At 39.3% G+C, this 22,218-nt stretch overlaps 1 protein-coding gene across 2 annotated transcripts in view; it reads right to left on the reverse strand.

The window, feature by feature from the left end:
* Positions 1-22,218, reverse strand: part of nell2a (neural EGFL like 2a) — a 98,532-nt gene that overhangs the window by 65,697 nt on the left and 10,617 nt on the right. For both annotated transcript variants that reach the window (XM_077517353.1, XM_077517352.1), the window contains exons 3-10: positions 15,143-15,293; positions 12,251-12,424; positions 10,717-10,813; positions 6,696-6,768; positions 5,095-5,177; positions 4,620-4,748; positions 2,530-2,632; positions 375-466 (exon numbers count right to left, since the gene is read on the reverse strand). In XM_077517353.1, the coding sequence (XP_077373479.1) occupies positions 375-466; positions 2,530-2,632; positions 4,620-4,748; positions 5,095-5,177; positions 6,696-6,768; positions 10,717-10,813; positions 12,251-12,424; positions 15,143-15,293 (902 nt within the window). The remainder of the gene's footprint in view (positions 1-374; positions 467-2,529; positions 2,633-4,619; positions 4,749-5,094; positions 5,178-6,695; positions 6,769-10,716; positions 10,814-12,250; positions 12,425-15,142; positions 15,294-22,218) is intronic.

Raw genomic sequence — 22,218 nt, forward strand, 5'->3', positions numbered from 1 at the left:
TCACTTTCATCTCAGGATTCTGACTCAGGATTCAAAATCAGAATTCTAACTTTAAAGTGAGAATCCAGACTTTATTCTCAGACTTCTAATTTTAATCTCAGAATTCTGAAAGTCACAATTCTGACTTTATTCTCAGAATTCTGGCTTCCCCCCACAATTCATAGCTCTAGGTCACAAAGTCAGAATTCTCACTTTAAAGTGAGAATTCTGAGAATAAAGTGAGAATCCTGCAAACCCCTTTTTTCCCCCCCTCTCTTCACTGGTCCTCTTTCGTAGAAGTGTGACTAGTTGAGGGTTCACGTAATTCTCTCAGGAAGCAGCTTCATTGAAGGAATATTTAGCAAGCTGGGGGAGATAGAAAAGAAATGACCTACCTTGCACTCAAAAAGCAGACACCTGCCCGAGGAGTCACGCACAGCTTTCTGATCGCCTTCCACAAGCTCCCTTCCGCCAAACAGACAGACAGCTGCAATCAAAACAAAAGAATTACGTATAGCATATACTTTTGAAGTTGATTCATCTTTTCAAAGCTCAAATTCAGGTCATTTTCAAGCGCCGTATTCAATTTACAACACGTATGCTATGCCAGAATAAGGTCATAAAGTGACTGCCACAGAAATATTGCAAATGTATTTTTGTGATATAAGGAGAATACATTTGTAATATTGTGCAAAAAATGTTATTCGGGATAAATCTTAATAGAATGAGGACAATGTTAAAAGGGGAAAAAATGTAAACATGAGAATAGTGATGACTTGAATAAAGTATTTTCTTGAGCAAAAACATTTACAAGAATAAACATATTGTATTACAATGATGCAATCGTAATATTGTGAGAAATAGCTGTATTTTGTCAAGAAACCATACTTGAATTAAGTTTTGATATTACTAGAATAAAGATTTGATGTTAAGGGAATAATTGTGAAAAAAGAAAAACAAATGTGGCTCATAAAAATTAATTAGCAAAGACTAAAACGAAGGACATTTTTGCAACAATTATAGTTAGTTTTAGTTAGTTTTGTAAACAGAAAATGGGGTTTCAGTTAGTTTTCGTTGATATGTACAAAAGCACAAAATTGTGTTTTTTTTAATAGTATGTATGAGCTATTTTTTTTACATTATTGTGACCTTTTTTTTATATCATCAACCTCACCACAATATCGTGACAATGTTCGTATCGTGACCTTCATATCGTGACAATATCGTATCGTGATGTTTGGATATCATTACATCCCTAATAGATGGGCAGGTTGCCTCGACTGCTTTTCCATCTCTTTAATTCGGGTTAATGGGAGAAGAACGTAAGGGTGAGAAAAGTTAATATCCTTCCGAATTTGAGCGGGGAATTGGGAGCTGCCGTGACGGTGAGGAGGCTAATAAGAGTTCACAGCTCACCAACATAAAAAAAAAAAAAAAAAAAAAAAAAAAATGAAGCTTTTGTGGCGAAATGTGATGAAAAAGAATTATTTACCCAGCGGCGAGCTAGAGTACGCATCATGAACGTTGGAGGTGCGTGCGTCATTTCCTCCGATATAAATATGAATGAGTGTGCCTGATGACCATCTGTGTTTTGCAGCTTGCTCGTCAACAACAACGACGTCATGCGTGTGTACATATATATATATATATATATATATATATATATATATATATATATATATATATATATATATATTAGGGGTGTGAATTGCCTAGTACCTGACGATTCGATTCGTATCACGATTCACAGGTCACGATTCGATTCGATAGCGATTAATCCCGATACGAATTTATAAGTCGATTGTTGCGATTTTTTTTCATTCAAATTTAGAAAATACTAATCAGTAAGCTTGTAGAGTGTAAGATTTATATGAAAATTTATTATTTATTTATCTGAAATTTCAGTCTTATAGAGGTTGTAATCTGTTTCATGTTTGAACAGCATTAAAATAAAATATTAAGGCTTAATGTTCCGTTCATATAACATTCTTCCATGCTCAAGGTGTGAATCCTAACCCGAAGTCAGACGTTTTGTTGAATATTTTTCCATTAAAAATGGAAGTTTAAGAATCGATTCGCACACACACACAAAAAAAAAAAAAAAAAAAAAAGGCAATGATGATAAGACGTTGAATCGGTAAGACTACCGAATGAACAATTCTGAGCCCTTAAAAAAAATAAAAATAAAAATAAAAAAATCGATTTTTTTTTATTGAATCGATTCGAGAATCGCGCGATGTAGTATCGCGATATATCGCCGAATCAATTTTTTTTAACACCCCTAATATATATATATATATATATATATATATATATATATATATATATATATATATATATATATATATATATATATATATATATATATATGTATATGTATATATATATATATATACGCCACCTCAGAACGCCGATGTTGTGAGGTAGCTTAGCAACGGCGAAGGCGAGATGCGCGAGCTCCAAATTGGCGCGCGCGCGTCAAGTGTGTGGAATCACGGATGCGCGTGTGTGGGAGGGAGGGGCGGGCGGGGTTAAGAGTGCTCCACTCACGCTGACACTCCTTGCAGCAGGCGCCCTTCACATAGGCCGGCAGCGTGCCCGCCGGGCACTGAGGAGGTGGGCAGGAGATGGCCTCGCACTGCACCGTGCCGTTCTGCCGGAGACAAAAAAAAACAAAACAACAAGAGCACGCGTTGGTGGGGGAGAACAATTTTCACCAATTTTCAATTTTCAGATCTTGAGTTGGTCGTGCACTCGGCTCTCAGGTTCACACACTTGAGCTCTTTATAGTTTTAAGTAGCCCCCATCCATCCTTTTTCTGTTGTAGTGCAGGTAAGAGAATCGCAAGGCATATCAGACATTCACATTCATACCAGTATACAACTTAGCATATTCAGATATTAACTGTTTTTTTCCATGTATCATGTGGCCGAGATGAACATTTCTGACAGGGGCAAAGGCGGACGGATACAAGGGCTGGGTATCGATTCTAATTTCCTCAATCGATTAGATTCCGATTCACAAGAGTTCAGTTCGATTCGATTCCGAATTCTCCCGATTCGATTCACTTCACTTCAATCCAATATCGATTAAAGAGATACTTTACTAATTTAGCCATTTTTGGCAATCAAACATTCAGATTTTGTCGATAATTCATTTGATACTTTCATTATTGTTCACGTACAATTAGTACCTTTAAAAAACACGTTTTGCAACTTGCTGTCGACTGAAAATGACATCACAAGGGCTCAGGTAACCAATCACAGCTCAGCTTGTGCATGTCATATGACCAAACCTAGAAAACAGCTAGCTAAACTATAACTAGCTAAACTATAGTACATTATTAATCGACTTATTAGTTTTAGCGTGTTTAACTCATTCACTCCCAGCCATTTTCATGTTCTATTGCTAGAAAAACATGGAACCTACCAAAAGAAAAATGTGTCTCTTCTTTCATCAGGAAAAAAAAAAGAAAAAAAAAGTACAGTATATTTTTTTTATCTGTTTTTATGTTTTGTAGCAATTAGCATTAGAATTGGCTAAGTTGGATCATCATTCACAAACCTGTTGAAAATACTGGGAAAAAAGAGCTTGTTGCAACATGGACCTGGTTGATCTCTTATACTTTGCTGCCATCTGCTGGCCGTTTTTTTTTTTTTTTTTTTTTTTTTAAGCGACCACTTCAGGTCAGAAACGGCATCAAAGCCTTCATACAAAATCTCTAAAAAACGTATAAATACGTTTTTGGGAGTGAATGAGTTAATAAAGTCAGACAAGTTCAAAATGGTCCTAACATCCTTCGATGAAATGTATGCGGCCCTCAAAGGAAAAAGTTTGGACACCCCTGACTTACATTTTTCATGGAACGCGCATACTGAATTTGTATCCGAGTGCAGGGAAAACTAAAACCCTCCGCAGCGGCGGCCACTTTGATGATTTGAAACACATTCGGAACAATCAAGTCGTGTTAACGGGCATAACGAGTTAGCATTCAGGCATTTTTGTAACATTTGTGAGCTCTGCGCCCATTCACAATTTCATGTGTTTGTTTGACACACAAAATGTGAAAGTGCATCAGAATTGATCTGTATGGTGATTCTTTAACTCTCAAGCTAACAGCCGACAGTCGATTCCAAGCGTCACCGGCATATCAAATTGAATTCAACACTTCTGACTAACGCCCGCAATTATCGTCGCCTCTACGGCTCCAAGGCCCCGCGACGGCAACATCTACGAACCCGCTTCACATAATTGATAACATCTTCTTGCACGACCTTTGCATTTGAAAAGGTCGCAGCTAATTGCCGCGCGGCAGGTAAAGAAACACGTCCCGGCTAATTCCTTAATTGCGGAACGGCGCCGTCGCTCCCGGCGAACGCCGCCGCCCCATTGGCCGAGCGGACGAAAGAAATCCCCCGATGATGATTACGTCTGTCAGGAGCAATTTCAGAGATGTGTGATTTCCTCGTTTAGAGCGACTCACGAGCTCGGTGATTTCGTTTCATCATCTAAAAGCTGAGAAGACTGACAGGGTGGTGAAATGTTTGCCGATGTGCTACAAGCGCCACTTCGCCAACTGCTTAGTTTTGAACTCTGCAACGCATGTGTGGGCTACGGACGCACACATGTGAAGGGCTCACCATGCAGGTGCAGTTCCTGCAGCCATCTGTCCAGCCCTCGTCTTCCCGGTAGACCGCCCCCTTGACGCTGCATGTCCTCTCACAATAGCAACCGTCCAGCCCATTCATCTTCTCCTCCGCCCTGGACAGCTGCAAACAAAGGCAAAGACAAAGAGAAGATGGAGACAACATGGCTCCTTGACGGCGAAATTTACATTTTGTCATATTATTTACTGATAGATGTTGGTAAATTTCACCAAGTCGGTGCACAAATTCCCTGAGGGCGTTCCCGGGGTTATTACCGAGATTGAACAAAAGTCACCGTGACCTTGAATTCTAACCTCTAATCGAATCGGAATCTTTTCGTACAATGAGGTATTCTTGAGACATTTGGAAAGATTCCCTCCAGGCACGTACAAGAAGAAGACGTACGGACAAAAGAGTAATGGAAGCACTGGACGTAGTAATTACCGTAGCTGAATTTAGTGTACATTACCTTACTGGATGTTTTAGCAAGGATATCCTGCAGCTCCATAATCTTCTGTACAAGTCCGTGAAAATCATTGCAGGTTGGGCATGCTATACAATGAAAGAAAATGTACTTAAGAGTTCACATTTATTTGGATGGAATGTTCCAATAACTGCAGATGGTTCTAAACAAAATACTGATTTATACAAAAGCGTTGAACTGCCATTGTCAAATATGTTTAAACATCATGTAACCGTACTTGTAAATATGTTAAAACATGCATTATTTAAATTCGTTCCAATACACTTGCAAATACGTTTAACCGTATTTGCGAATATGTTCAAACGTATTTACAGTAAATATGTTCGAATGTACTAACAAATATGTTGAATATAACGTGCAAATATGTTTAACCGTATTTGCAAATACATTCGAACGTACCAGCAAATATGTTCGAACAACCGTATTTGCGAATATGCTCAAACGGATTTAAATATGTTCAATACGTACTTGCAAATATGCTCGAACGTACTTAAAATAAGTTTAACCGTATTTAAAAAAAAAATTGAATGTATTAGCAAATGCTGTACGTTCTAACATACTTTCAAATACTTTTGACCGTATTTGCAAATACATTCGAACGTATTAGTAAATATGTTAGAACATACTTACAAACACATTTAACCATATTTGCGAATATGCTCAAACATAGTTAAATATGTTCAAACGTACTTAAAATATGTTTAACCGCATTTGCAAATAAATTTGAATGCATTAGTAAATACTGTACGTTCAAACATACTTTTAACTGTATTTGCAAATACATTCAAGCATATTTAAATGTTGAACTTGCAAATGTGTTTAACCATATTTGCAAATACATTCGAACGTATTAGCAAATGTTAGAACATACTACAAACACATTTAACCGTATTTGCAAATATGTTCAAATGTATTCAAATACGTTTAAACATACGTTTAACTGTATTTGTAAATACATTCGAACGTACTAGCAAATATGTTAGAACATTTTACTCACAAATACATTTAACCGTATTTACGAATATTCTCACACGTGTTTAAATCCATTCAAACGTACTTGCAATTACGCTCGAACGTACTTGAATATACGTTTCACCGTATTGGCAAATATATTCGAACGTACTAGCAAATACGTGTGAACGCACTTGCAAATAAGTTTAACCGCATTTGCAAATACATTGAAGTGTATTTAAATACATTTGAACATACTTGAAAATACATTTAACCGTATTTGCAAATAAAGTCAAACATATTTGCCAATCACTAATTTTTCCTCCACTTTGGCAGTTCCACACTATACGTATACACTTATTGTATATGTTTGTAACTATAGTGGCTACATTTCATTGTTTTCATACGAGTTGAGTATAATGTGTGCTGTCTTTACACAAGAAACAATAGCCTGCATATATTATCATGCTGTATGTGCCATAAACTGTCCATATCTATCACATTATATATTATTCCTCTCCAAATTCGATTTATAACGTGCACCAGTGTGACCCCCAAGATACAATGCATACCATCTATCTGCAAATTCATTTCAAGTGATTGATACAGGCAAAGAGGCCCTATGGAGCACTCACTTCTATTCAGGTCTGGACACTGGGAGATATATCCTTGTGGCATTACCACAATTTCAACATCCTGCATCACCCCCTGAAAACACACGCACACACACAGAATATAAAAAGTGAGCCCAGTGAAGTAAAAGTGATAGCAATAAGAGAAATGTGTTTTCCCCCCACTCTGCGGCGTGAGATGATAATAACACAGCCTCCTAGGAATAATCATCTCCCCGGCAGGAGGTTAAGTGGTGGCCACTATGGTTGCAAATTCTATTTCTCCATTTTGATTCTATTGATTGCTGTCCGGCCTGCGTCCGAACCCTGAAAATATGTTTGCACACACAGCAGCAATGATAGCTTGTCTCCATGGTAACCATCCATCCATCCATTTTTCTATAGTGCTGGTTCCTCATTAGGGTGTCACTCATTTGAATTTTTTGACCAATTAAATCACACTGGAAACGAGGCAACGTTTAATAGCATCCACAGTTCGCATATGTCATCATGCAAGAATCTTTTTGAAACTTTGCTACTTGGTGACCAAATTGAGTATGAAAATAAACCGATCAATTGAGAGAAAAAAAAAAGTGCATTAATAGGAGGCCTCAGAGCCCCAAAAAGCCGATTAACTTGTGAGAATAATAATAAACTGTAATTCCAAAAGGGCCTATACACCAATTAACTCATTCACTCGCAGCCATTTTCACAGAAGCAATCCCGTTCGATCCCGGCTGTTTTACTGAATTTTGACTGATTTTGCAAGGCCCACAGAATATTGTGTTGAATTGCTATAAAAGCATGGAACCTATCAAAAGAAAGATTAAAGTCTCTTCTTTCATCAGAAAAAAAGTATGTTTCTATCTGTTTCCGTTTTGCAGCAATTAGCATTAGAAAAGAGCTAAGTTTCATCAACTTTCATTTTCACAACTCTATTTAAAATTCAAAGTAATTGAGCTTTTTTTTCTCTATGGCCCTGGTTGATCTCCTTTGCTCTGCTGCCACCTGCTGGCCGTTTGTGTAATAACTACCATTTCTGCAACCGTTCTTTGCAGTTGAAAGGCTGCATCAAAGCCTTCTGTATGCTCTAGCATAAAAAAAAAAAAATAATAATAATAATAATAATAATAAACGTATAAATACGTATTTGGGACACTTAGAACATTAAAAACGTATTTATACGTTATTGGGAGTAAGTATTTTCAGCTAAGAAGTCAAGTTGTGTTTGTATGCATGTGCTGTTTATTAATTAAGGAGTGTGCTTTAAAAAGTAGCTAATTGCTTCCCGGCAAGCCCATCAAGGCTAAAGAGACACGCGGAGAGTTGATGGGTGACCTCCAAGTTTTCTTTCGTCCAACAATTCGGTAAACAACACATTAATGCACCACTCACAAATTAGCCAGGCTTCTGTTACATCACGTTACTACTTGCCTTAACTAACTTGAAAGTCTGCACCCTAAAAATGATGACTTAATTTGATATTTCCGCCTACAAGAACGCAACTTCGAACTTGACAAAAACACATTGCAGTTTTCTATCTCATCTCTGCCGACTGTTTCAGTTCAAAATGTCACTTAAGACCATTTTTTGTGGCAAAATTTGCATTAATTTATTTTATAAAAAATGTCTTTTCTTTTAGTTTTAATTGACGTTTTTAGGCAAGATTTGAAGTTGCACATTCATATTTTATATTTTGCTCTGATTAAAAAAATATGTACTCACCAGTTATTCAGTACTTGAATTTTTCTTTTTTTTTTTCATGGCAAAGCAGCTTTATTTATGGAACACATTTCATACACAAGGTAACTTAATGTGCTTTACATGATTAAGAGTACGTTTAAAAACATTTAAAAACAAATGACTAAAGACAGTTAAAAAACGAAGTACATAAATAAAAGAAAAACAACACCTAAAAAAAACAAGAAAAGGATTAGGAAAAAAAACAGATTTAAATCATAAGCATGAGGAAAAAAAAACATAGCTTTGACATTCACACTTGACTTCTGATGATTCCATTTGTGTGCAGCACAACAGCTAAATGCTGCTTCACCATTTTTGCTTTTAGCACTAAGTTAATTTGCTGTACATTTTTAAATCGCTCATTTTAGTTATTTTAGAAACCTACACTTATTTCTTGCTTTACTTTTAAATGTGTTTAAGCTTTTCCGTTCATGTGTTTAAACATCAATGTACATTCTGTTAGCAATTTTAATAAGAGACATTGTTTTTCTCTTTTTTTCCGCTTCTGAATATCATTAACTGTTGTTTGTTGACGCTTGTAGGTGTTGTGTCTTTGCTTGTGCGAAGCATATTGAGTTACCTCGTGCATGAAATGTGCTACATACGTATTGTAAATGAAGCTGCTAATTATGTGGACTACTGATTTATATTATCCTAAAGTAGTAGCACTCAAATTTTGTACCTTCACCTGAATATTTCCACACAATTACCGTATTTTCCGCACTATAAGGCGCACCTAAAAGCCTTCATTTTTTTCAAAAGCTGACCATGCGCCTTATAATCCAGTGCGCCTTATATATGGATCAATATTGAGCCGCAACAGGTCTCGCTGTCAAGACGCTATCGGTGACCCTGCACGATCGGTGACGCGCATGCGCAGAAGATCCCGCCATCTTGGATCGCTAGCTAATACTAATACTTTACCACAGAGAAAATAATAAAACAGCTGTTTATTCATTTTGGAGTTGTCATAAAGCTGGTTTGTAATCTATTAATAAAGTTTGACTGACCTATCTGACTGTTTTGTTGACATTCCCTTTAGCGCAGCACCATCTAATGGATGCATAACGTAACCCCAGCCTTTACTGTAGCGCCATATATATGAAAAAAGTTTTAAAATATGTCTTCATTGAAGGTGCGCCTTATAATCCGTTGCGCCTTATATATGGAAAAAGTTTTAAAATATGTCATCCATTGAAGGTGCGCCTTATAGTGCGGTGCGCCTTATAGTGCAGAAAATACGGTAATTCACATCATTAAAGGCCACCGCGAGTACATATGCTGCTAATAGACTAAAAAAAAAGTGAGGTGTCCTACAATATATACAGTATATATAAAAAAAATAATCTGCAGATCTCCAAAACATGATGAAATCCTGTTAAAAACATACAGAGTCACTGTCAGAGAGATTAAAATAGGTTCATCGTACATTGATGATAAGCTGCCACGTTATTCCAGTCAGATCTGTCAGAGCGTTCCACTCTGTTTCCATCTTCCATCTGACTTTTCCTCTAGCCGGATTCATTTTTCTCTCATCAATCACAGAAGAAGTAAAGCGTCTACTTTTTAATCTCTTTTAGAGGCTGATGCCAGCCCACGGGTTTTATGTGTTTGTTTTTAACCGCAAAAGTGCACCGGCGAGGCGTCAAACAAACTACAATGTTGACAAGACTCACAAGCTCCATAAGCTTCGACGTCGTTGCTAGTTGTTGCGCCTGCGGTGCTGATTGGCTAATCGTTAGTCTCCTGCAGAGCTGACTGAATTGAGTTTGGGTCGAGCGAGAGGCTGCTGCTTATGAGGTCATGAGAGCAGACCGAGGTCTGCGCCCGGGAAATGTGAGCAAACATTCAGCCTTGTCTTCGGCGCGCGCTCCAATCCGAGAGGCCGGCTGATTGATAAAAAAAAAAAATACGATAGAACAAGCTTAATGAGCGCGGTCCAGAGGCTATTCAACGATTTCTCCCGAATCAGCATTGTGGAGGTTTGCTGAGGTAATTGCATTGGGTTGAGCTCGATTGTAAAGAAAAAGGGAAAAGGAAACAAACAATGCTGATGGCAGGCAGGGCAACAGTCAAATAAAAAATGGCTGAGCCTTGAGAAACGCTCGCAATTAAATCCAGCTGCTCCATCATGAATAAAAACGTAACACGGCGGAGATGATTTATGAAATAAGATGGAGGAGAGCACTTGGGCTTCACGACATGATGAGTCTTTTATGGCGGCGTGAGACAACATCCCAAAAAAAAAAAAAAAAAAAAAGACATTAAAATTGATATCCCGAGTTTGCGTGTCTGCGCTAACCTTAAAGAATCCGTGAGCGGAGTTTCTCTGTCCGAGCCAGAAGGAGGCGTCCTCGGGTATGTCCATGTCGGGGGCCGCCACCACCCGCTCGTAGATCCTATAAAACACATCGTGGAGTTCATGCTATGGGAATTTGTTTTTATTTCCCATTTCCTGATATATCTCTGCATTAGATCGTTCCCTGACTCAAAATTCTTGTTAAAATACTTCCCAGCGAGTGTTGAGCTACTCAGAATAGCAACACTTGAACACCAAAGTGATGTGATGTGAACTAACGTGCGGTCAGGGAAGCGCAGCCTCGGCGTTAAATGCTAACCTGGAGGGACGTCGTCATGACTGACTCACAACAAACTACTCGTGCTCGCATGGCCATCACGCAACAACAGCGCCCACTGGGATACATTCGCCGACTCCTTTTTATGAACAAAAAATGCTCGTGAATCAGCAATCCATCGATTTTTCTATCCTAACCCACACGCAGCTGGTAAAATAAGAGACAGGAAGTGCCTCGCGCTCGGACCACGAGCCAAGTCTGTAAACAAACACAGTGCAGCTCATCTTTTGGACAGTGCACATCATAGCGAGACAAATGATTTCTTGTTGTAAAGAGGAAGTCAACGCCCCTAAAATTTCTGGACAATAATATAAGAGGAGCCTCAAGACACACTTTGTTTGTTTGGAATTTAAATTATGTTTTTAACCCCTTTTATTTATTTTCTTAGTTCCCAGTTCCTTTTATCATATTGTCATTTTGCTTTATTTTTGCCATTTATTCAGTTTCTTTTTCATTTTAACTGTTTTATTTTGTTGTCCTTTCGTTTTTAGCTCCAGTGTTTCCTGGGTGCTTTTCCTCACATGGTTTCTCTGTGCCCCGCCATGTTTTTTTTTTGTTTTTTTTCTATGTTCTATGTAGCCCCACTAGTCTAAATAAGGTATTCCGGTTAATATAGCAGCAAAATCCAGCAGTTTTTATCAATATCTGAAGGCGGCAATTTTACATGACATCACAGTTGCTCAGGTATCAGGCAACGAACAATCACAGCTCACCTGTTTTCTAAAGCTGAGCTGTGATTGGTTATTATCTGAAACCTGAGCAACTGTGATGTCAACTTCAGTCGACAGCAAGTGACAAAATGGCTGTCCCCCCGAGATGGATAAAAATGGCTGGATTTTGCTTCGTAACTAATATTGCACAAATATAATATTAATCAGAATGCCATGTTTAGACGAGTGAGGTCACATATAACTAATACATACCTGTATTATTGTCCAGAAATGTTTAAGGTTGATTTCCGCTTTAACTAGCACAATACAAATGCTCTTCAGATGGAGCCCAAGCAAAAACAAGTCGAGTGGAAGCTCAGTTTTCACAAACTGAAAACTGGCCAAATCCAAGATTCGAACCCTGAACTGTGGGGCAGACTAAAGAAGAGTAAAGCCCTTTTCACACTGCAATTAGCAGTCAAATTTTAACCCCTACCCTCAGAACACCGTGCCGCTTCCCTTGAGCCGTTCTTACGCAAAATGTCGCTACCTATTGCAGTCGATGTGCAGGATGACATGAGAGGCGCTGACGGCAACCGAGACTTTGTGCCACTGGTCGTCAGCCAGGCTGTAGGGGAAAACCTCGGTGTGGGGCTGCAGGCCTTTGGTGCGGTAGTGGAGGCGAACCTCGCTGCGCTGTCCGCTGCTCTCCAGCTCGAGGAACCTGTCAGGAGAGAAAAGAATTGCACCCAAGAACAAACGCGGCTGAATTCCACATTGTCTCTCGGCACCGCGCTGATCGGCAAGCGTTTAAATTTTAATCAACAACAGTAGTCAAGCAGAGCGTAACGATGGTAGCTAAGCGCAGCGTCGTCACAATAATAGCGCTATTCTCATGCCACGTTTTGATCATTTATGTCAGGGGGAGAGGATAAAGACAGCTCATCACCTCTGCCTTTCACATGTTTCAAAAGCATGCAGCAAAGTCCCAATTATAAGATGTCTAAAAATAGCGATTATCTTGTTTTGTGGGAAGTGTTAAGAGAAGTTGTTGAACACGTCAACGTTACCACAGCGCAATGACAGGTTGGTGGACTCGCAGCGGCGCCTCACGCATGTGGAAATATTTTACAATGACATGCAAGTCTGTCCTCAGATACAACAAAATCACAAGTGCTACGTTTGTCCAACTGAGGAGGTTTCCCGGTAACGCTAGCTGACAAGCAGGCTAAATCCTCACGTTAGCTGTTAGCGAATTCCGCAAACTCTCGAATGTATCAGTAAAAAGACTGACGATATTTACTGTGGCGTTGCAAAGACAAGTGGTGGTCAATCAATAACCTCTTTATTGGGAAAATAAACGGTTAATTACACCAATAACTAGTCTGGTCAACTCGTCGCAGATAAACGGCAAGTACAACTCATTCATCCTATCACAAATCACACCTTGATGGTCTCACAGACTGTCACATTGTTTTGTCTGGGGTCACGCCTGGGTTAAGTTTGAGTTTATGACCTGTTAAGTTTGAGGTCAAGTGTCTGTTTTGAACTGATGTAACCATCATCTAGTTTCAACTTGTTTTAGGCTATGTGATGTCAATCTTTAATCCTTTAGGTGATGTCTGGACCTATGTGATGTTGCTTTATAGTTCTTTACTTGCTACAACCAATCAGATCGATTCACTGTCTGCAGGAGCAGTCTGAGAATTGTGTGTGTTTTGCCAGATTATTGCATTCTGTTCATCTGTGCAACTCTCTTTGTTTCTCATCTAGTCAAGTTTGTTCCACGCCTCTTGATGTGAATAAATAGTTAAAATCTTATTTGTGTCTACCTTTTGGGATCCAACTTTCAGCACATGACAGAATAATCCGTCCAAAACAGATCGATTCTCTGTCTGTAGGAGCAGTCTGAGTATTGTGTGATTCACCGATACCGGATGAGCCACATACTCCGTGGTTCCCAATGCTGCCGGCTTCTTTTCTTTCTTCTACAATTACTATTACTACTACTTTTTCTTCTTCTTCTACCAGTCATACTACAACTGTTTCTTCTTCTTTGTATTTTGAGGCAACTTTAACTCATTCACTCCCAGCCATTTTCACAGAAGCAGTCCCGTTCGCTGCAGGCTGTTTTACTGGATTTTGACTGATTTTGCAAGGCCCACAGAATATTGTGTTCAATTGCTATAAAAGCATGGAACCTACCAAAAGAAAGATTAAAGTCTCTTCTTTCATCAGGAAAAAAAAAAGTATGTTTCTATCTGTTTCCGTTTTGCAGAAATTAGCATTAGAAGAGAGCTAAGTTTCATCAGTTTTCACAAATTATTTAGAATTGTAAGTAATTTAGCTTTTTTTTTTTTTAGATGGCCCTGGTTGATCTCCTTTGCTCTGCTGCCACCTGCTGGCCGTTTGTGTAAGAACTACCATTTCTTTAACCGTTCTTTGCAGATGAGAGGCTGCATAAAAGCCTTCTATATGCTCTAGCATAAAAAAACAAAAAAACAAAAACAAAAAAACGTATAAATACGTCTTTGGGACACTTAGAACCTTAAAAAAAACATATTTACACGTTATTGGGAGCAAATTAGTTAATAGTCTGGCACCATGCTGCCTCTTAAAGGGCAGCCTTGGTACTGCGCCAAACATCTTGTTTGGAGCTTTCCAACTGTGATTGGAAATGTTGCGTGTCATGTTGGTCATCTGGACCACAACACAATCTATATGAGTAGTAAGCACACACATGCTGATTTTATTTTTCCTCGTCACGTTTTAAAAATCAGTTAAGATGTTAAAAATTGATATTTGTGTACCCGCCTTTAGTATTCAAGGAAATAAGAGACATGCATGCAAATGTAAAAATGGGGGTTGATTCATCTACAGACCTCATCGAATAGATTTACTCTTCTGAGGTCATGCATGCGCGAATGACACCAAATTAGTCACCGCCGCGCATTCAAAAAGAAAGCGCGCCGCTTGGCTGCATGCAAATTTTCCCGGGAAGGGCTAATCAGTGGCGAAGAAGGTCATTAACATCCCGGCGAGCTCTCGCTTCTCAGGACTGACTTTAATGTACAAACTGTTCATTCGGGGCATTACGCCGGATGGCTGTTGTGATCATCCAACGGCTCGGCAAGCTCAAACTAATGGGGAACATCGGGCCACTAACTGCGGTTAAGGTCTCATCAGTTTTCCGTGCACGATTACGGACTCTCGCTCGTTGATGGACTGTGAATTATACATTGGCGTGCGTACAGGATGATTTGTTCTGTTTACCCGCCTGCCTTGTAAAACATGGAAAAAGGACTGGCAAATGAAGATATTAAAGCTTCAATCAATACGGAAGTGATTGTGCTGACTCATCATTTGTGTCTGCGGTGACAAGTTACTGCTATAAACAGCACGACATTTTTTTTTACACAGATTGAGAATGGCGAATTCCGACCTGTTTTCCGACTGGTGAATGGACAGGATGACCCCCGAGTTGAGGAGCTCCTGTTTGAGGGTCACCAGCACGCTGAACTCGTTCTTGCCTCTCAGCTTGCGGACGATTTGCTCCGAGACCTCGGTGGCAGCTTTTACTTCCCTGGAAGAACCTGAGTTAAGAAAAAAAAACAAAAAAATGACGTTAGATCTTGTTTTAAAGTCTCTGTAGGGTGAAGATACACAAGGCTTTAAACTCGTAACACAAACATTCATGGATCCATTTTCTATCATGCTTATATAATCTGTTAAAGGTCTTGGGCGAGCAGAATCCCCAGGTGGTACTGGGCATGAGGGGGATGTCACAGGGTAGGTAAATCCAGACCACCATTCACTCTGCCACTGAATGGAAGTTGAACCCACGCTGAAGTCAAGCAACTAAACCACTTTACCCGTGACAGCGTCATAAGCAGAAAATCCGAAATCTACTGGGTCAGTACCAGCTGAGAGTCCTATCAAGCCAGGTATAAAAAAAAAAAAGAAAAAAGAAAAGAGAAGAAAAAGATGAAGAAATGGAAACCTTCCAAAATAAAAGCAGTCATTGGCATTGAACATGGTCAACACTAAAAACAATTGAATCAAAAATACCGTAATCCAACGCTGGATAAAATATTTAAAAAAAATTAAAAAAAATGGACCAATCCTCTACTTGGGTCAATTTGACCCAATTTTCTGGGTTGTTGTGCACAAAAAAAAAAAAAAAAAAAGTGTCTTTTTGTATACAACAACCCAAAAAGTTGAGTCAGATTCTCTACTTGGGTCAATTTGACCCAATTTTCTGGGTTGTTGTGCACAAAAAAAAAAAAAAAAAAAAAGTGTCTTTTTGTATACAACAACCCAAAAAGTTGAGTCAGATTCTCTACTTGGGTCAATTTGACCCAATTTTCTGGGTTGTTGTGCACAAAAACAAAAAATACAAAAAACAACAACAAGTCTTTTTGTATAAAACAACCCAAATAGTTGGGTCAGATTCTCCACTTGGGTTAATTTGACCCAACTTTAAGTCAAAGAGTGGGTCATTTTCTATAAAACAACCCAGAAGGTTGTGTCAGATCAACTACTTGGGTCAATTTGACCCAAACTAAACATTTTTGCTATAATTATAGTTAGTTTTATTTTAGTTAGTTTTGTAAACATAAAATGTAGTTTCAGTTAGTTTTCTTTTTTTTTTAAAAAAAGCATCTTCGTTTTTATTGTATTTCGTTAACGAAATTGTTGTTTTGAATTTTAGTTTTTTTCGTTAGTTTTAGTCAACTAAAATAACCTTTAATAGCACCTGTGTTTTTCGACACCCTCCCTTCTTACTTTGACTATCTCCAAACATTTTTGTTTTTATTTTATTTGAACTGTGTCAAATGCCATTTTTAGCATATGTCGCGGGCCACAAAAAAATGGACGGCGGGCCGCAAATGCCCCCCGGGTCGTAGTTTGGACACCCCTGCTCTAAACTTTCCGACGGGTATTCATCTCGAACCAGAAAAGGTTTCAGCCAAAAAAAACACAGACAGTTAATCCTTTGATGCTACCTGATATGAAGTCTAGTGAGCTGCGCTGACAGCACACATTATTTGTTAGATTTTCACCTTATGACAAGCGATTTTCAGCCGAGTGCAAAATACTGCGCCTTATCGTTCATTGCGCTTTGTAACGATCGTATTTTCCCCCAATCGAACGGTCACGTGATCTTGCGTGACTCCGCGTAGGAAGCGCGGCGGCGTCAGATGACAATAGAAACTCCCTGCAGCCGCGACTGCATTCAAACTTAATGCCCTTCATTCATTATTTCACCAAAAGAAGAATGTAATTATAGAAAATATCTCATTGCTTATGACCCTTAACAAAGCGGTGCTCAAATATATTACGGCTGATGTGAAACGGCTTGACGTTTTTCAGGGAAATATGCCATCGAAGGCGTTTCTGTGAGGATTTCACCAGCTATGAATATTTGACACGCTCTTGATTGTGACGGCGGAAGAATATGAATTCATAAATGGAAAATCAATGCGAATAATCACCAACTGGTTTCAAAGAAATATCTGCATTAAAACTCATTCACTGCCAGTCATTATAGAAAATTTTTACATTTCCAATACTCACGTGATATTACATTCAATAATTATATATAAACCGAATCTACCAAATAACAGAATAGACTCCCTACTTTTTGTCCCGTCCCGTTCTTTTATAATTGACAGCAGAAAAATGTAGGTTTGCCAAAATACAGCCATTTCTCCCATGGACTCTGAAACTGTGTTTATTTCCTATAAAATGGGGCAATGATGTCATCTACCGGTGGTTGGGCATCAGTAAAGTTGTTTCCAAGTTTGATATTTACAGTGGAGCATGCTCAGATTCGCCCCCATTTAGCACCGCTCTAAAAAATACAATTGACAAGTATACTTGTCAAAGGCAGTGAATGAGTTAAAAATAAAAAATGTAAAAAAAAAAAAGTGTCATAGCTTCAGTAAATACTTGATACGCTTGATCAAACAAATTGTTATTGGCAAGGTGGTTGAGGAGAAGAAGAAGTCAAAGGGGTCGTGGGTTCACGTGCGGACGGGTCGCCCTTTTCGGTACAGGCTGCAATTTCCCACCAGCACGTCCTGTTCCGCTTCCCCAAATCTATTCCGACTTCTATGCCACTTTAATGGAGACATCAATAAATGATGACGTTTCTCAGAAGCCATCACATCAGCGGCTTCGCCTCCAGCCACGAGATGCATGCAAGATGCCGCGGCGCTCTCGGCCGCTCCGGGAAGCTCGCACGGAAGTTCGCACGGAAGCTTTATTTGCAGATGGGGAAAGGCGCCAATTAAAGATAAGAAGCAGAAAAACACACCAAATATCAGAAGCCGTTTGTCATCCCGTACAATGAATAACAACACACAACTTAATCTACACGTGGCTTGTGTTCTTATCACTGTTTGTTAGTTAAAGTTGGGCCCACCACACAGCATTCTTCACAATAATAATTAGAGTAAACTATAAACTTTAATTTCACGTGGCGAAAAAGCGAAGCATGGAGAGACTCTGTCATCAAAAAGCTGCGTCGTCAATGATCATTGCCAAGAGAAGGGCTGGGTATTGATACTTGTTTCCTGAATCCATTCAATTTAGATTCACAACAGTTAAGTTCGATTCGATTTCATTTTTTTCCCTGCATTCGATTCAATGCAATATCGATTAATTTACATAGATTCATGGTACATCAATTCTTCTCAAATATCAAGGACAAGATTAAAAACTCCACAAATTGAATTTTGCAGAGTCATCTTTGTTCATGAAAATATTGTGTTATAACTGCAGCGTTACACAACATTGACGTCAGCAAGGATAAGATGAAAAGACTAGTTTCATAATTGTAATTCAATAATTGCAAATTTAAATACTGTATTCTAAATTGTCTTAAATTGCAGTAAGTCAGGTATTTTGTAAAGGTAAGAAATTACTTTTACATTTCTGTGAACAGTAAATTTCAAGAAAACAGCAAGATACAAAAAATATATATATAAACATACATAGAAAAACATTTATGCTTTTAAAATTATATTTTCTCATGAATTTATGGGGACAATATACGTTAATATGTTATGCTCTGAAAAGGAATTGATTCAATTTAGATTATTCATTCATTCATTCATTCATTTTCTTGATCGCTTATTCCTTACAAGGGTCGCCGTCAATTTAGATTAATCAATTAAAATTAAAAATGAGTTAATTTTTTAAACCCAAACCTAGTTAGCATTACAGTGAAGCAGTTTTAAATTTGGGTTAATAACCCATTCAGTTTTAGTGGGTAGGAGCCGGAAAAACTACAGTGTTGATTTTCTTTTTTCAGTCATTCAGGACTAATATGATTTTCATCTAATAACCCCCCCCCCCCCCCCAAAAAAAAAAATAAAAAATTATTAAATGTATCATTTATTCAAAAATAAGTCCTGTGCGAAATGTTCAGGCAACAATAATGTATACTGATCAGTTTAAACATAAACTTAGCATTCATAGTTAGCAAAATTAAAACTCACAACTAGACTAAGTGCAATTTCTGGAGAAATTGCGTGGGAATGCTGAAAGCTAAGATTTTGAATGCATGTGGGATGCATATGAAATAAATTGAGAGATAAATTATGAAATTGTGACCTCCTGGGTCTTCACCAACTGTGCCACCGAGCAGTATCAGACACCTGATGATGATGATAAGTTATATGTATGGAAGTGGTCATGAAAAGTGATACTTAGAAAAAGTTCAATGTCTGTCCCATTGAAAATGAATGGGGAAAAGTTTATATTAAACATTGATAAATTGTGCAAATACTATAACTAATGTGGAATCAGACGATATATACCTCGGGAGGTGTGAATTTTTGAAGCTAGTTGAAATTTGAACAGTGTAAATTGGAAGTATTATGTGGGAGTTGTTGCGCGGCGAAAAAGTGTGGAGAATAAAAATCACAATAACATGTGGGAATGCTGAAGCATTCCCACAATGACATCTGGATTTAACAGAAAATAAGAACAACAGTTTTTAATAATCCAGAAGACAAAATTTGATTTCACGATTTAGCAAATTTTTTAACGCTTTGATTTTCCAAATGACGATTCATCGAATTTATTTGATTTATTGCCCTGCCCAGCCCGACCGCGATTGTGTCCTCAAAAGAACATTTTCTGATGAAGCAAGAAACCTCACAACACGTTTACAGCCCATCAACTGATTAGCCCAGCGATAACAAACTTTCCTTCTCATCCACAGTTTTTTATGTATTCATATTTCCAGCGCAGTGTCATTCCAGTGTCATTGGCTAAGATAGGACAGATGGTCCGGTTACTGCAACAGGAGTTTGGCCCGGCAATAATCTGCTGCGTCAACAGATCCCGCTTAAAAGCTAAATGCAAATGACCGCTATTCGCGCTAATCTGCAAAATTGATGACAAATGCTTCCTGTCGATATCTCGAGCCCAGCCCCACGCGCTTGGGCGGTTTTAAAACGCTTTCCGAGCCACGCGGGACGGTCCGATCAAGTGAGACAATATGCTCAGTTCGGCGTGTCGCCACACCGAGCGGTTAGCAAACCTCAACGACGCCGCCGACATGAGAGGAACAAGCGCGGCGGGAGCAGGTGTCAGGGCGGGTCAGCGCGGTGTGAAGGTTGATGAGGCGAACGCACAGATTGGGCGGCGCCCCAGCTTGGCAGCCACGAGCCTTTTGATCTATGAGCGGATGACTCTCATCATCAGTAGGTTGAGAAGGGAAGTGGGGGGTTGGCGGGAGGGGGATTTCACGGGGTCAACGGGTGGAGGCATTTTTCATCGGGTTGGAGTGATGAGAGTGAAACGAAGGAATCCATGACGCTTACGACGACACTCGTAAAGAAATACATGAAAGGGGGAGTCATGGAACCCGCGCAGTTGTATCCGGGCAACGTGCCCAGAATCATAAGCTAATGGATGATCGTCAAAAGGACGTAATTGGTCATATTAATGCGCTGGTTCGCAAAGCCTCATCCCAATCTATGAGCTCATCTGTGATTGACTGGCGATCAGTCCAGGATGTAGTTTGCCTTTCTCCGAGTCAGCCGGGCCTTTGACCCTGAACGAGACAAGCGGTACAGAAAACGGATGGAAGGATGTGCTGTTGTACATAAATTACCTTTTGTGATTGGGTTTTGGCTCCTCTTCAATGATCCAATCTCAAAATCATTTCGCAGGCCTGACAAGGAATGATGAAGAGGAGCCTCATCCGTCTTGATGTACAGTCGACTGTCGGTACAGTCGGTACAGCCCTTCTGCCTGATCAATGGGTCTCTACAGAGGACAGGATTGTTTATCTATTGGCAGGAGCTTAAACGGCGCAGCCGCCTGCCTGCTCTTTACAACCTTCCTGTGGGGCAATACCACCGCTTGGAAATAACCATTTCCAGTACGATTACAATGTGTTTTGTTTACAGTACAGGATATTAGGACAAGCGTCCCGTATTGACTGAGACAGTCCCGTTTTTTAGCTTTGAGTCGCACGTCGTGGCGGATTTGACCAACGCCGTTGTTTTTTCCCGATATTACACAGGTCCCGTCCCAGCGTCCCGTTTTTTTCTTCGCCATGTGTATGTCAATCGCGCAGTTGTCATACCAATTCATATGATAAAACACATTAAAGGGGAATTTAACTGTTAAATTCCTTCCTATTTACTTCCAGATTTGTGTTTGCGTTTCCACATCCAAACACAACAGAACAAGAACTACTTCCTGCTTCGGTCTCTAGGAATCATGGGAAATGTAGTCCTCCTGCTGCGAGAGTTCTAATGCTGCATTCGAGGATGGACAAAAGTCGGAAATATCCGAGTTCAGACCAGGAAGTGCGTCCGGGAACGCCCCCTTGAACTCGGAAATTTCACTCGCGAAGTCGGAAAAAAACAAGGACCCCGACTTCACCGGCGGGCTACAATGTGATGTCACTCTGAATGCCAAAACACAATTTACTCGAATATAAAACTAGATAGCTTTCTTCATTCATAAATATTCACCATAACTTCATGTAACGCAACGTTATGAAATTATACGGTAAACTACTTAACTGTATGGAATGCTTATGAAATAAGATTAAAACAATAAATGAAGCAAAATTGCAAAAAGGTAAGTTTCCTGGAGGTAAAATTGAGTTTTGAGGACCAAAATAAAAAACAATTTATCACTATCCGCCATTTTGGTTGCTTACTTTCACCTCGAACGCTTTGAGGTCGGAACTGGGAAGTTTCAACTCGGAATTTCCGACTTCTGACCATCCACGAACGCAGCATAATATCCACTTTCTGTCCAAATGACTTGATTGGTGATGTCACTTCCGGTCCTGGCCATTCACTTCCGGTCTAAGTCCCACCCCCTCTCGCCTCTTTTAGCATCGTACTAGAGGATGACATCACTTCCGGCACCGCCCCTTTTGCCCAAATATAGGCGCATCTCTGATTACGTCATACTTCCGGCACCGCCCATCATAACCCAAATATGGACTTCTTATGACGTCATACGCCCAGTGGTTGAGAA

This window comes from Festucalex cinctus, chromosome 3, assembly GCF_051991245.1.
Source record: "Festucalex cinctus isolate MCC-2025b chromosome 3, RoL_Fcin_1.0, whole genome shotgun sequence".
Classification (NCBI taxonomy): domain Eukaryota; kingdom Metazoa; phylum Chordata; class Actinopteri; order Syngnathiformes; family Syngnathidae; genus Festucalex; species Festucalex cinctus.